This window comes from Pezoporus occidentalis, unplaced genomic scaffold (assembly GCF_034315485.1).
Source record: "Pezoporus occidentalis ecotype Australia unplaced genomic scaffold, CSIRO_AGI_Poc_V1 ctg2, whole genome shotgun sequence".
Lineage (NCBI taxonomy): Eukaryota > Metazoa > Chordata > Aves > Psittaciformes > Psittacidae > Pezoporus > Pezoporus occidentalis.
Genome location: NW_026913855.1, coordinates 20,626,313 through 20,642,130, shown reverse-complemented (window position 1 = coordinate 20,642,130; position 15,818 = coordinate 20,626,313). Strand labels below are relative to the sequence as shown.

Sequence of the window (15,818 nt, the reverse complement as noted above, 5' to 3'; positions counted from 1 at the left end):
CAACCAAACACTGTAGTAATACTTAAAAAAAGAACAAACACAAAACAACAAAAAAGTGCCATGGAAATCATGGGCTAAGAAGTGAAAACTTTTTTTTCCCTCCTCTTTGGGTAAAGTAGTTTTGAAGGAGGTTTTTGTGGTAGGAGATTGGAAATGCATCACACCTGAAAGATATGCCAATGACACCAAGCTGTGTGGTTCAGTTGATACGCTGGAGGGAAGGAATGCCATGAGAGGGACCTTGACATGCTTGTGAGGTGGGCTGATGCCAACCTCATGAAGTTTAACCATGCCAAGTGCAAGGTCCTGCGCCTGGGTTGGAGCAATCCCAGGCACAGCTATAGGTTGGGCAGAGAAGAGATTCAGAGCAGCCCTGTGGAGAAAGACTTGGGGGTGTTGGTTGATGAGAAAAATGAACATGAGCCGGCAGTGTGCGCTTGCAGCCCAGAAAGCCAACCGTATCCTGGGCTGCATCAAAAGGAGCGTGACCAGCAGGTCGAAGGAGGTCATCCTGTCCCTTTACTCTGCTCTTGTGAGACCTCACCTGGAGTATTGTGTGCAGTTCTGGTGTCCTCAACATAAAAAGGACATGGAACTGTTTGAACAAGTCCAGAGAAGGGCCACGAGGATGATCAGGGGGCTGGAGCACCTCCTGTATGAAGACAGGCTGAGGAAATTGGGGCTGTTCAGCCTGGAGAAGAGAAGGCTGCATGGAGACCTCATAGCAGCCTTCCAGTATCTGAAGGGGGCCTATAGGGATGCTGGGGAGGGACTATTCATTAGAGACTGTAGTGAAAGGACAAGGGGTAATGGGTTAAAACTTAAACAAGGGAAGTTTAGATTGGATATAAGGAGGAAATTCTTTCCTGTTAGGGTGGTGAGGCACTGGAATGGGTTGCCCAGGGAGGTTGTGAATGCTCCATCCCTGGCAGTGTTCAAGTCCAGGTTGGACGAGGCCTTGAGTGATATGATTTAGCGTGAGGTGTCCCTGCCCATGGCAGGGGGATTGGAACTAGATGATCTTAAGGTCCTTTCCAACCCTAACTATTCTATGATTCTATGATTCCATATTCCTGGCTCTGGAAAATTAGCTTACTTCAGAGTTGTCATTCTCTTATCACATGCTGCTGTCAACGCATTTTACAAATGTATGTATTCATTCAAGTGAAGTTGGAGACCTGACTGGTTTCTCTCTGACTTATTTTTAATTGCTATAATGCTTTTTGGAGAAAAATATTGGACTACCTGGAAACCATAAAAATTTACATCTCCAAGAGGACAATGGCATGGTATTTTTCTCTTTGAGATCAGTTACAAGTGAAAACACTTCCTTATAGAAATGAAGTGATTTAACTACAGTTGGTAATTGACATTTCCTCATCCCATTGATGGCAAATCTAATCTACAGTGTATTCACATAGTCATAGTCTGTTCTTTTACACATAGATAATGGGAGAGTGAGACATAGGCAAGGATATTTGAGTTCTGTTTTCTTCTGGAATGGATTGTTGCTGAAGATGCTGAGTTAGCTTTCCTGTTAGAAAATATGGAAATTCAATTATTTTCCACTTAAGTTGGAAGGCATGAAGAATTGTTAGTGGTAAGAGTAGGAAGGGGGCTGAAGAATTTTTTAATGTTGTTGATTTTTTATTTATTTTTAAGAGTGTGCCCACTAGAGAGCAGCAGAAACCTGTATTCCTAGAAGCTTTGGTTATTCATCTGATTAGGTATTGTTTTCTCCTTTTAAGGCAGCGGGAGAGTAGCTTCAGAAGGAAGTAAGGATACATTTGTGCTGAGGAAACTATTCAGTTGTGTGTGACAGTGTACTGTGTTCTGACAGGAGATTAGAAGGTACTGGCATCAAGGTGGAGCAGAAGTACAAATTGTATCAAATTACATTCATTGGGAATTCTGTAGCAAAAGAGAGGTGGGAACAAAATGAATGAGGAAGATAAGACACCAAATGCTTATTTAGTCATAGTGGTATCAGTGTGTCTCTATAACTTCACCAGGTCAGGAATATGAGTAAGTGTAACAAGGTCAACCCAAACCTCATTTGTCACTTCAAGTAACTTGGTCTTTGTACAGTGACCCAATGTAAATATATCTTACTGAATAATGTCTCTTACTGTAGGCATTCAGATGCATGTGCTGTTATGATGAGCCAAGAATATTATTTAAATAGGAAAAAAAGTCATGGAGGATGCAGTGAGATAAAGTCATGCTTGTTAAGAAAGTTGAAAGAAATATCAATGTGTGAATATTTTAGGAAACTTTAATGCTTTAACGGGTTTAAAAATAAAGTGTAAATTACCAAAGGGACACTGACAGGAAAATAACTGTTTAATTTTCTCATAGTTAAACTCAGAATAAGACTTGCCTTACTACTCTGATGGGGGTGTGCGAAATTATATCTTCAAGAAGTGGTACTCTAAAGAAGCTTTACCTTCCCATGTGCCAGTTCTCATTTTATATATATTCTAATTATTTTTTCAGTAATCTTAATACTAAATAATTTTGCAATTCCATTTCTGCCTCCCTCCCCTCCTTTTTTTTTCTGACTGGTCTGTGGGCTGATGAATCTCTCAGAAACACGGGGTTTCGTTCTGTTCCGTATACTTTATGCTACAGCATAAAGCAGATACTTTACCATGTTTTTACTCTAACAGTAGAGGATGATTGTCAGTAATATGTTTTGACTCAAGATCTGAGGGGAAGGAGGTATTTTCAGAGAAATGGAATCAAGACTTTGAGATGGAATGTGTATTTGAGATTAGATTGCCATTTATTTAAATCTGTGATATCCAGTGATTGAGGAGAGTGTAAAATCAGAGACAGTTCAGGTGATTACCTTAAACTCGTGAATTTAAGTAAAGCACACAAATTGCAGATTTTGGGGCATCTTTTGCTTTGCCACCAGTTAATCCTCACACCCTTGAGAGAGGCTTGTTTATGGCTCAGCACATTTTTGTATTTGGGGCGTGGATGTTTAAGATTGTAAATTTGTCTAAATTTCTGTATTTTAATCTTTCTGTGTGCATGTACACAAGCTCTAGGCAAACCTTTGGTGTCCGCCGATGAACAAGTCAGTGTATTGATATTTTTATTGTTGCTACTGCACCATTCCCTATCTGGCTTTGGTCCTATAAATGCAGGAAGAAATATGGAGAAAGAAAGCTGAAATAGTAAACTTCCATCTCCAACAACTTCTGCAATGTAAAGAATGTAACCTGATCATCTTAGATGTGATTAGTCTGTCATTCCTGCTTCCCTACCCATGCCTTCTCCTTTCCTAGTGCAATTGATAGCTTTAGTAAACCAGCAACTTGAGTAATGCAAAGCAGTGTTTTCCTGTGGCTTCATAAATAGCAAGTCTAAACCATTTTCTGCTTGCATGAAAGCATATGTTCTTTGGTCATTCAGGGTTTGTATTTTTAATGAGGATTAAGCCTTTATATGACCTTTCCTTGGTGCAAAGTTGAAGCCATCAAGTCATGTGTAAAGTATTAATCTTAGGTAGCCAGCAGCATTCTTATTTGTCACTTACTGAAGCTATTCCCCTGATTGTTGTGGAAAAAAAAAAAAAAAAGGCATTATTTGTATTCAGTATGAAAACAGCAAATTGACATGTTGTAGAGGATGTGGTGGTGTTAAAAAGTCCAGAACTTTACTATGAGGATCTGTAATGAAACTCCTTTACCTGGAGGAACATCTAGGATTGCAGCCTTTCTCTGTTACTACATAATTGTATAAGGAGAGATTATGTCCGCTATAAATTTTACTTTCATCTGATCATCTCCTAATTTTGTTTTTTGTCCTGCTAAAAAGCCTTGTGTTGTTCTTCAATGTTGCAGTTCTGTGTTTACGCAACCAAAAAGATCATAGGCCTCATGGTGGTTTGAACTCTATTTCTTTAGTCCTTCAAGTTATTTCTTGGCTCAGAACATGTACCAATACTAACATTCATGTTTTTTTTCAACACAGAATTACGGTGTTACTGCCACCTATGCGCGAAAGACAACTTTACATGTGTGACAAATGGGCTGTGTTTTACCTCAGTAACACGAACTGCAGACAAAGTAATACACAATAGTATGTGTATAGCAGAGATTGATCTGATTCCCCGAGACAGACCATTTGTTTGTGCCCACTCCTCCAGAGATGGAGTCTTTACTTTCCCTCATTGCTGTGACAGAGACTACTGCAATAAAATAGAACTTCCAATTCCAACACCAGGTAAGGGGTTTTAACTTATTTGGGGGGGGTATTTTTTTTTTAAATAGAAAATTCTGTAAGAGTAGAAGCTTCAGTTTTGAAGTTGGAGGTGAGTTTGAAGGCCTAAAATACACCTTAGATTCTGCAAATAAAATTTAAAGATATTTGGAACAAGAAATTTAATCTTCTGGATAGGGATGTTAGGGACAGTGTTGAAGACCTATATGCAAAGTAAATGGAAACTGTGAGTAAGCACATAGTTGCTTTTGTGCCTTTGTAATACTTATTTTGATTCTTGAAAAAGTTATTGTGCAAAAGTTATAAACAATACATTGAAATAATTTGCAGATTACTGCAAAATACAGTCAATTTAGTATCATAAAAAGAAAGAAGTGGTTTTACTATTTTCTTTTGTTTTTACTGTCAGGCCCTACTCCAGGAAAACCAGCTTCTAATCTAGGACCCGTGGAACTGGCTGCTGTCATTGCTGGACCTGTGTGCTTTGTCTGCATTTCACTAATGTTGATTCTGTATCTTTGTCATAATCGTACTGTAATTCATCATCGTGTGCCAAGTGAAGAAGATCCTTCATTGGATCGTCCCTTTATATCGGAAGGAACTACTTTAAAGGATTTGATTTATGATATGACAACTTCAGGCTCTGGGTCAGGTAATGTCGCACTTCTAGTAGTAATTGTTCTGGTTTTAAGAAACTTATAAGGCATCGATTTTTTTATATTGTCAAATCTACTTAAACTTGCAATTAACTGGAGAAATTACTAGAAAAGCTACTTCCATGCAGATTCATTCAGTATCAGTGGAAATTCAAAGTATGGAAATAAGTGAAATAAAAGATACTGAGTTGCTGCTAGTGTTTCTCTTTCTGAGATTGCAGTCTGATATGCAGGGACTGTCAAGCTATTGTAAATGTTTTGTTTTCTCTATTAGTAAGATCAGTCATTCACCTTTTTGTTCTGCATGGCATATATATATTACTGTCTTCTGTGGTTTTGAGATAATTTGTGAAGTTTTTATCTTTAACCTGAAAATTCATTTATATCTGTAGCTATCGGTATATGAATAATATTCTGAATTCTGAGTTAATATTTTAGCCAGTTCTCTCCTTACTGAAGATCTTCTTTGAGTTGCAAGTAGCAGTAGCTATGTGTATAGAATGGATGGAGTATGCAGACCATGTCTGAACAATTTCTGTCCCTCGATTTCATGAATTTTTGTTCTAATTCTGACTTTAACATGTGTTGCTCTGGAAGATGATGTAATAGTCTGTTCACTGCATATAGTCTTTGCTGTCATAATCTTGACATTGTTGCCTATAGGATTGTGGTGGTCTGTGTCACAGAAATATGGCTTAATAGGTGTTGATAGGGGATGATGTGTCATATAAATAATTTTATAAATTATATAATTTCTGGTCCACGTTAAGGAGAGAGACATCAGATTGTGTACTGCAACCTCTTATCAACTTTCTACTATATAGAAAGATTAAATAATACTGAAAATTATTCCAACTACTTGCAAATGTATGTGCTGAATTATACATGCCCTTTCAGCATACTTTCTGCAAAGAAATATCGGTGTTTGATTCTCAATTGATGTATTTTTTAATTTTCCAGAACTGAAAAGATTTATATCAACAAAACCTAAGCATCTAGGTTGTGTTTCTTTCTCAAAGGCAGTAACTGGTAAAACTGTTCAGAGTCCATTGCTCTATCAGGTAAAATCAATGTAACTTAGCTGAGCATATTTAGAATATAGTTTAAATAAAGAGTAATCTTCAGCCATATCTTCACTGAAGAAGGTTAGGTTGCGCTGAGTGTGTAAGGGGGTTGTTTCAATTGAGAAAGTGTCCAAATAAGATTTGATAGGAGTAAGCTGCTCTCTGGTTAGAACTGGAGCTTTAGTAGTTTGTGGTAATCTTAAATTTTTCATTTACTAATAGCGATAACTACTCAAATAATGAAAGTGATTATAGATTAAATGAAATAGGTGTTGCAATATATTGGGCTAGAACTTGATAAATGCAAACACTGGACCTACTCCTCCAGTTATGTCCTTTCTAGGAGGGGTATACAGAATTAAGAGACTTGGAGAATGTGAAGGAGTTGGCGATTTACATTTCTTGGAATGCAAGAACCTATGATATATAGTTGTTACATTATTAGGAGCATAAAACTCTTAATATCTGCAGGTACAGACTTTTCTTAAAGAAAGCTGAAAAGAAATGTAATGGAGAGAGGGGAACCCAAACAAACAACTTAAAAGAGCAGGTGTATGTTGTTTTAAAGTACTGTCTAGTTGATAGTTCCCTTTTAACTTCTCAGATAATCACAGCACTTCTGCCACTTTCTGCACTGCTGCTTTCCCACACTTCTTTGTATCAGAAATCAGGCCTATGATAATGTTAATTCAGACTTAGTTGTCAATTGGTCTTTCTGCTTGTTATCAGGAATATTCCTTCCTTTTCCTCTGGCCTTCCTCCCTGTGGTGTTTCTGAGCCTCTCTTCGTGTTTGAAGACTCTGGAAGTGCTCCTTCAAAATACGCTCTTGAAAAGTGGGGAATCCCAGTTAGAAGAAACTTAGGATTCTTCCTCCAGAGCACATGGTTAGAAACTACTGACTCTTCCCTTGCCTATTTGTGAATTACATTTTAAGTAAAAGCAGCATGCTGGAGAATTACTTTGTTTTCAGATCTTCAAGACACTCAAGCTGGTCTAGACTCCCAGAGCACCTTACCTGCTGCAGTATTTGAGCACTAGCTAATGATGAAAGAGAAGGTTGTGTTCCCTGTAAAACAAAACTGGATGTTTCCTTAGAAGTGATCTCTTAAGTTAAGCTGCAACAAGTTCCATGTTGTGAATCTGTTTGTAAGAGAAGTATTAGCTTTATTTAGCAATCTGTAGTTCCCTTTTATTATCCTAGAATGGTTTGGGTTGGAAGGGACTTTAAAGATGATCTAGTTTCAACCCCCTGCCAGAGGCAGGGACACCTTCCACTAGACCAGGTTGCTCAAAGCCCCATCCAGCCTGGCCTTCAACACTGCCAGGGATGGGGCAGCCACGACTTCTCTGGGCAACCTGTGCCAGTGCCTCACCACCCTCACAGTAAAGAATTCCTTGCTTATATCTAATTTCTGTCTACCCTCTTTCAGCTTGAACCCATTACCCCTTGTCCTATCACTACAGCCCCTGATGAGGAGTCCCTCTCTGGCATCCTTGTAGGCTCCCTTCAGATATTGGAAGGCTGCTATGAGGTCTCCATGCAGCCTTCTCCAAGCTGAACAAGCCCAGCTCTCAGCCTCTCTCTAGGAGAGGTGCTCCAGCCCTTGGAGCATCTTTGTGGCTTCCTCTGGACTCACTCAAACAGGTCCGTGTCCTTCTCATGTTGGGTGCTGTGGAATTATGGCAGTGGGATAGGAGGTGCTTCAAGTACTTTTCTGTACTGTTGGCAGCGTATGTATTTGCAATGACTTTTATCACCTTGTTTCAAAATTAGTCAGTCAGTGACTATCTAAATTCACAGTGCCTTAGCACTTGCACTGTTAATTTTCTTGTGTTCTGTAATATGCCTGCAGCAGTTGAATCTCGTTGAGAAGACTGTACATTTATGGGATAAACTGGGGTGAGGGGCATGGTCACTGGAGGGAGAAAATTCAGAGCTGCTAGTTATCATAGTGCTTAACCCTGTCAAACTTAACTGTGTGAAAGGAATGCTGCTAGGCAAGAGGTTGCAAGAAACATAATGGAAATGTACAGAACAGACAAAATAATCCAGACCTAAGAGGCACAGCTGAGGAAGTGTTTAGTCTAGTGACCTAAAGTAGATGTTCTACTTTAAAATTCACGCTGAGGGACCAGAAGGGATTGAAGTCAAATAAAAAGGATTCTGCCAGTTTTGGTTTGTGGTATTGTCGAAGAAAAGCATATAAAATAGAACTGAACAAAACTCTAAAAATGAGGTTCCTACTCAAAACGGAAGTAGGATTCATTTTCTGCAATGATGGAGAGTAAGCTGTTATTCAGTCTTGACTTGTGTTAGTATTGCCTTGTTTCATGACAAGACCTGAAAGAGCTAGAGGCTTGATGAAAGGAATTGATGAAACACCAGAAATGCATTCTTCTGCTGAACCTACAGCTTTTAAGAGAAGGATTTCGAAGTCTTTTGGAGCTGAGAACAATTTTCAGATCATGATGGAAATCTCTTTAAGTATCAGCTACATACTATATAGATAGATTGGGATGGTCAGCTGTTACTTTCCAACTTACAAATGACAACTGTTAAACTGTCAGAAGGTTTGATTGAGGGTACTTTGTTACGATGTATGAAGGTAATGATAAAGGCTTCAGGGATAAATTGGGTGACTATGGCTGAAGAAAAGGTGCTAAATGTTCTGAGCTGCTGTTGAATTTAACAGGGTCTTGACTAGCAAACTGACCGTCATCTTCATGCACAGTTAAAAGAAGCGGTACTTCAAGAGCTTGCAGTACAGTTGTGCCCAATGTGTATGTCAAAGGCTGGTGTTGTAGCTATTGCCAGTTAGCTCCTTTTCAGGCAGTCTGGTTTGCAGTAAAGCAGTTGCTCAAGTTCTTGGTGATACAGGGCTGTGTTTCCTCTATAGCAAAATGAAGAGACTGCTCAGTTACAACAAAGTCTGTAAGGAATTCTTATGGATGTAAGATAAATATGGATTGCAGTCTTACAATTTTGTTTAGCAGCAGTAGTAGGAGAAAGCACAGTTGCAAAACAGGCGAGTTGAATCTTGTAAATACTGCAAAAATAACTATAGGAGCACAGTGGGTAGATCAGTTAGCAGGGAGTTTGTTGTACTGTGACATGTTAATGTGATGTTTGGGCACTTGTAACGTGAAGTTGAAGTGCTTCATGTCTGGAAGGTTTAGAGCTTAGTAGCTATCTGTTTAGAGGTTCACTGATACCCTTTGACATCTTTTTTAAGCAAGAAGGGATGTCTGTAAATGGCACAGCAACTCTGAAAAAATACATTTGAAACTCAAAATGTACAGTTTACTGAAACAGCCGTAGAACAAATATTAGGCATCTTGCCCATTTCACTTGTAGGAAATAGGCTTGTTTTTACCATTTCTCAGTGGAATTTGCCATAGCACATAAGTACTAAGCAGAAAGCTTTCTCTGGCCAACAAAGTCAAATTATACATTTTTAGGGTTTGGTTTGGTCCCGTGTTTTTTCTAGTCTGTTTTTTTCTACATTTCAAGAGTTTGTCTATAAGGAATGCAAGTTAGGCTTCACAGATGAGCCTTTACAGTTTGGGCACACAGCACAGTGAACCTGAGGCCAGCTGTTACAGCAAAAAAAAAATTAACTTTCTCAGTAGGAATTATCACAGCACCTGACAATAATTAATCACTGGCATGGTGTCCATTTTTTCCCCTTATTTCATGTAGTTATGTTGTCAGCACAGGTCATACAGAAAATTCCTGTAGGTCTGTAAGTCTTGAAGAATTGCTCTGTACACTGCTGTGTTTTAGGTTGCACTCCTCAGACTGAGATACAAGCATGGCAATGCTGCTTACCAGATCAGATGTCCTTTCAGTGCTGTTACTAGCAAAGAATGACCCGAGATGGACTCAAAGTAGTTATTTGAGCTATTAGTTGGTATTTATTTTCTATAGCATATGCAGATGTTCTTCTGTCAGCTATTGTAACAGTGATTATGGAGTAATAGATTACTTTGTGAAGTGTTTTATTTAAGTGAAATAATCCTATACCAAAAGAGCTTATTGTGAGCAGATAACCTGGCTGCATTCATCCTGCAGCTTAGTATCACCACAGATTCGTGTGATAAGCTTTGCAGTTACAACAGGAAGGGTTTAAAATAAACCAGCTATGGTTGGGGGATGCCAGTGCTCCTTGTTTCTTGTATAAACTTACTGAAGCATGGTATGAGGTGCTGTGAGTTGGAAGCATGTAGATATTCCAAAGCTATACAACCTTCATGAATGTAAGTATTTTTCTCAAGTATAATTACAGTGAGGTTTACTAGAATGGCCTGTGAAATGGGAAGCTTGTGTTACAAGAATGTTTTCCTATTTTACGCTGGCTTGAGAGTGCTGACAGGCTGCTGGTGTACTTGGGCATGAGCGTAAACTTTTGACAGTATTTCTGATAAGCATGGTTTAATTTTAACTTAGAAGTGCTCTTGAACTGCAAGTTATGGGCAGATCCAATTGCCCTCCTGCCCTACCCCCCCCCCCCCCCCTCCAGTTAAAAAAACCCAAACCCCTAAACCTCAATCCTGATCCCAATTGCTTCATGGTTTGAATTAAACCATCAAAATTCTGAACTGAAAGGAATTTTGTATCTTCTTCTGTAGAGGCAGTTTGTAGTATAACGTCTTGTTTTGCTGGCCGTTAAGGTTGAAGGCAGCATCATACTAGTTAGCAGTTCACAAGAAGCTCTTAAAATCTTAAAGAGAGTTTATGTACCTTCTAAGAGAAATATGGCTGGATCTTACATTTAATACTTACCGTGTTTATTTTGTTAGAATGCTTTTTAATGTTAAATCTTCTTTTTAGGTTTACCTTTACTTGTGCAAAGAACAATTGCAAGAACTATAGTACTTCAAGAAAGCATTGGTAAGGGTCGTTTCGGAGAAGTCTGGCGAGGGAAGTGGAGAGGAGAAGAAGTTGCTGTGAAGATCTTCTCTTCAAGAGAGGAACGCTCATGGTTTCGCGAAGCAGAAATTTATCAAACAGTTATGCTAAGGCATGAAAACATTCTTGGATTTATAGCTGCAGACAACAAAGGTTAGTGATACTATGAATTCATTTTGCTGATTGTGTATTCAGAATAGATGGTAAATGGAGCGGAAAATAAAGTTGTGAGGGTCCAATTAAGAGTAGAAAAAAAAATCTTGTTACTGGAGATTTCAGGTTTTGACAGGGTTTTCATAGCCTTTATGAAGGAAAAAAATACATTTTCCTTTTTCTGGAAAACATGCTTTGTTTAATTTTTAACTTTTATTGCATATTTAATATGATTTCTGCAAGCAGGTTAAACTACTGGCTAAGATTGGTACCAAAAAGGAAATGCCTTGTCCTGTCAGCCCACACATCTGCTGAATACATGTACCTGTACTTCCCTTATAGCCTAATAAGATAGATTTGTGGGACCGAAAGAGGTGATGTCTAATCCTGTTGTCCTAATAGAAAATAGGAGTTAGAGAATTTGTTTTAAGGCTGAGATGTGAGAAGTTATTAATTAAGAACTCCAGCTAGAAGAGAATTTGGAAAAGGGGAATTACTGGTTTGTTCCTAGTATGAAAAATTATACCTGTTTCCTGAAGCTCTCCTTATAAGCTTTTAAGCATCCACTAAGAGGAACAGTTTAAACATTTTTTTTTTTTTTTTAACTTGATTTGTTGAAGTTTCAATCAGATGAGTTTCCTGGGTTTTCCTGCTGTCCAGTTTTAGACAGAAGAATTTGTCAAAACCAACAGAAGTTTTGAATTTCTTACATTAAGAGGAGCTAAAATGTTATACTGTTTCATTCAGTTGTTTTAATCTGAAATTACATGTTTCACCATAAGTGGCTTTTGACTTTTTTTGCAGAGAAAGCACTGACAGAAAATTCTGTCGTGCTAGGGGGAAGTCAAGAATCCACAGACATCCTTGGCTTCTAAAAGGGCTCTCAGTTTTGTGGGAAATTCCTAAATAGTTTAGCGTAGTTGAAATACACACAGAAATAGAGTTATTTTTAATTATCAGTAGATTAATGTCAAGTTTCTACATCTCTACAGATCTCTAGAATTGGAACAGAACCAAAGAGGTTGTGTGTAACACTTCCCTTCTCCAGGAAAGGGCTAGCTCCTACCAAATCTCCAACAGCTTGCAGATCTGTAGCATACCAGGCAATGTTTTCCTGCAATTTATTATGCTTACCATTAGAAACTATCTTACTTTCATGCCTAAGGTTGGATTGGATATTACTAGCACCTGTGAGAGCTTGAATTTTTCTGATGGACCTAATGGAGTTTCTTCAGCCTGGGTTTAAAATTAATAGAGCAGTTGCATTAAAGACATAAATGGAAATCTGCCTCTGCAGAAGCCTTAGATACTATGTCTCACTGAAAAGCTTAAAGGATATATTGCAATACCTTAGCTATGACTTTTAACAAAATCTCTCTGTGGTTAAGCATACCAGGCTCCCATTTTGCCCCAAACCCGTAGATAGTTTGTCTAAAAAATATATTTGACTACTGTGTGGAAGAGTTACAAGGAAGATTTCCAGAATAAGTAGGTTCCTAAAATAATTTCTTGAGTGCTGGTGCAGGTTTCAGATGCAATAGGAAGAAATTCCATTTGGCTTAGTCATCTTTAGGTTCCTTGTGATATAATATAGTTTGATATAACATTATTCCTTGATTCTGTTGTTGATATGCTGTACACACAAAGAAAAAATCCTTAGTTGATAGGTCATGCCATTATTTGAGGCTTTAGGGGTTATGGCAAGACTCCCGTTTTCTTGAGAATTAATTGAGAAATGAGTAAAGACATGTTTTGAAAATGCTGCTGTTCTTGGCTATATTTTCTAACAGCATTGCTCTCTGAACAGATGTGGAAAGCTGGATTATTATTTTTAACCCACTGATGCAGAATTCTGAGTATAACCACCTGCATCCTCTCAGTGAGGAAAGATATACACACCATTCTCTCTCTAGGTTAAGCATTTGGAAGTCCTGAATATTGAAGTTAATACTTCAGCTCTTGTTAGAATACTTTAGGCCACCTGTATCCCATTAAATTGGAGAACATAGTGGAGAGGGACCATTATGGAAGTAGTTCTTCGAGTTTGTCAGGCGTGCACTGTCAGGGTACTCTGAAAGGAGCAAGTGTATCACAGTATGTCTTTAGAGACCACTGGCTTAAAACCCACCTATTTTCTTCCACTATAGATGCTGGTTCTAACTGCTAAATGCTTATTAGGTGCCAGGGGCAAGATGAAGTATTAGTTCACAGCAATAATAGCTTTAATGGATTTGCATCCATTTCATAGAATCATCGAATAGTTAGGGTTGGAAAGGACCTTAAGATCATCTAGTTCCAACCTCCCTGCCATGGGTAGGGACACCTCCCACTAAGCCATGTCACCCAAGACTGTCCAACCCTGCCTTGAACACTGCCAGGGATGGAGCATTCACAACTTCCTTGGGAAACCCATTCCAGTGCCTCACCACCTTTACAGTAAAGAACTTCTTCCTTATATCCAATATAAACTTCCCCTGTTTAAGTTTTAACCTGTTAACTCTTGTCCTATCACTACAGTCCCTAATGAAGAGTCCCTCCCCAGCAGCCTTACAGCCCCCTTTCAGATACTGAAAGGCTGCTGTGAGGTCTCTGTGCAGCCTTCTCTTCACTAGGCTGAGCAGCTCCAACTTTCTCAGCCTGTCTTCATACAGGAGGTGCTCCAGCCCCCTGATCATCCTCATGGCCCTCCTTTGGGCTTGTTCAAACAGTTTCATATCCTTTTTCTGTTGAGGACACCAGAACTGTACACAGTACTCGAAGTGGGGTCTCACGAGAGCAGAGTAGAGGGGCAGGATCATCTCCTTCGACCTGCTGGTCACTCTTCTTTTGATGCGCCTTCTGATTTCTCCATAAGGTGTACTGTTGAATGCATTCAGGAGTTACTACAGCCTAGCTGGAATGCACAAAGTCATGAGACTAAGAATCTCACTGTGTGTCTGAGACTTTGCAAAGTTAACTACAGAGATGGAGCAGTAAAGTGGTTACTTTCGCAATCCCAGCTCAGTGTTTGCTGAAGGCTTTGGTGATGCATGTAGAATTCTCAGGAGCAGGTTCTCATGTATCCATTATGAATGCTTAGGACTCTTGCCTCCTGGCATGTAGCTTGTGCTGTAAGTTTGGGCCAGTGTTAATGCTGCAAATCTTTCTACCAGCAAAGGCATTAATTAGGTCTCTCCTCTTCACACAACAGCTTATTTTTCACAGCTGCTGGGGGACATCTGGCTGGCCATTGTAGTTGTAAAATTGTGGGGGTTCCTTCAAGTAGAAAGGTGCATGTATAAGATTAGGAAGTGTTTACAAGTGCAGGTAGATTAGCTAAGTCGGTGGTGTTCAGCTCAGATGGTGGAGTCAAAGCTTGTGACTGAACTGCTGTCTTGACTCCTTGTTATGCTACACTGTTCAATCTTTCCATATGCCTTAATGGCACATTCTCACATCTCATTCTCTACCTCCGCTTGATTATATGTATTCAGAAGGCTACAGGTGCTGGTCCTGTCTGCTTTCCCATCCCAAAATTCACTGGGGTAGGTGCTGCTGGAAATCAGTAAATTATTTTAACTGCAGTTGTGTTCTGTCTGGCTAGCATGTTTGTGTTCTGGTTAGCTCTTTACTTATCCAAGAGTGTATACTAACTTTCAAATACTGCTGGGTCATGGAAATTACTTCCTGGACCATGTGTTGCCTTGTTTTGAAACATCTAAGAAGATAGTCTGGGTTTTGGGTGGGTTTTTTGTTTTGTTCTTTTTAACCTAGATACTTAATTGTAAAGTGTATCGGGGACTACTTATCTGCAATATTCTACTAGCAGAAGAGGAGTGGCAGCAGGCAGCAACCTCTGTTTACAGTACTAAAGGCTTCCCTTGATTAGTTGTCTGTAATCATACCTGTCTGTAGTCATGTTACAAGTAAGGTGAAGTCTTGTACTGCACACTTTCAGATAATTTTGTGCACTAAAATACTTAAGCCTCTCCATACATTCCCCTTAATTGAAAGCTGCCCTTGACTAACTGAAAGTTTTGTTCAGACTACCTTATGTGATAAGTAGATCCCCAAGAATATCAGGCAGTATGCTTTGGAGAAATGAGCAGAATTCCTTTATCTTGAGAAAAGTGATATTTACTCTTTCTAAAGCTCTGGTTTAGCCTTAGCAGTTTGCCTGGAAGATCTTGCTAATCTACACAGCTCAAGCACTTTTCATTAATTTGATCATATGACTATCACATTGAGATAGTCAAACTGTTCACTGACAAAATATCAGCCCTCTTTCAGCCACAGACAAAAGTATTTTCCCTGACATCTCCTTGAGTACCTCATTTCTAAGAGTTTTCTAGTTATAGATCCTATCTCTGTCTGATCTTTTCAATCCTTCTCCTTTGGTTTTTGGTTGGTATTTTTCTTTTTACTTTATCTGCATGCTAAAAAAGGCTATTGTATCTCACTGTCTGCTTTGAAACACTTTTTACTATATGACACTGGAGAGCACATACAATTAGGCAGTTTTCATAACTTCTTTTGAAAATTCAAGTTGGAACATAAGTCTGGGGTTCGAAACTCTTGTATCAAGCAATACTATTACATCTTAAAACCTAGTATTTGGTTTGAAAACAAGCATATGATATGCCAAGTCCTAATTCTTGTTTTGCTAATACTAATGTGAAAAAAGTGTCTTAAGTAAATTCAGTCCATTCAATTTTAATTCAAACACGATTATATATTTTATAGAGCATTTGTTATAAATCCCTTTCTTCAAGAGGCAGCTTGTCTAAGATGAATGTTGCTTCAAGTGCACTAATGTTTCTCTG

The 15,818-nt window shown here is 38.8% G+C and overlaps 1 protein-coding gene across 2 annotated transcripts in view; it reads left to right on the top strand.

Annotated features, from left to right (window-relative positions):
- The window catches only part of TGFBR1 (transforming growth factor beta receptor 1), a 38,255-nt gene that overhangs the window by 7,163 nt on the left and 15,274 nt on the right, over positions 1-15,818 (top strand). Inside the window, exons 2-4 of one of the 2 annotated variants that reach the window (XM_062618111.1) lie at positions 3,985-4,236; positions 4,643-4,885; positions 10,786-11,016. In XM_062618111.1, coding sequence (XP_062474095.1) covers positions 3,985-4,236; positions 4,643-4,885; positions 10,786-11,016 — 726 coding nt within the window. The remainder of the gene's footprint in view (positions 1-3,984; positions 4,237-4,642; positions 4,886-10,785; positions 11,017-15,818) is intronic. The other variant, XM_062618112.1, reaches the window with a different exon arrangement.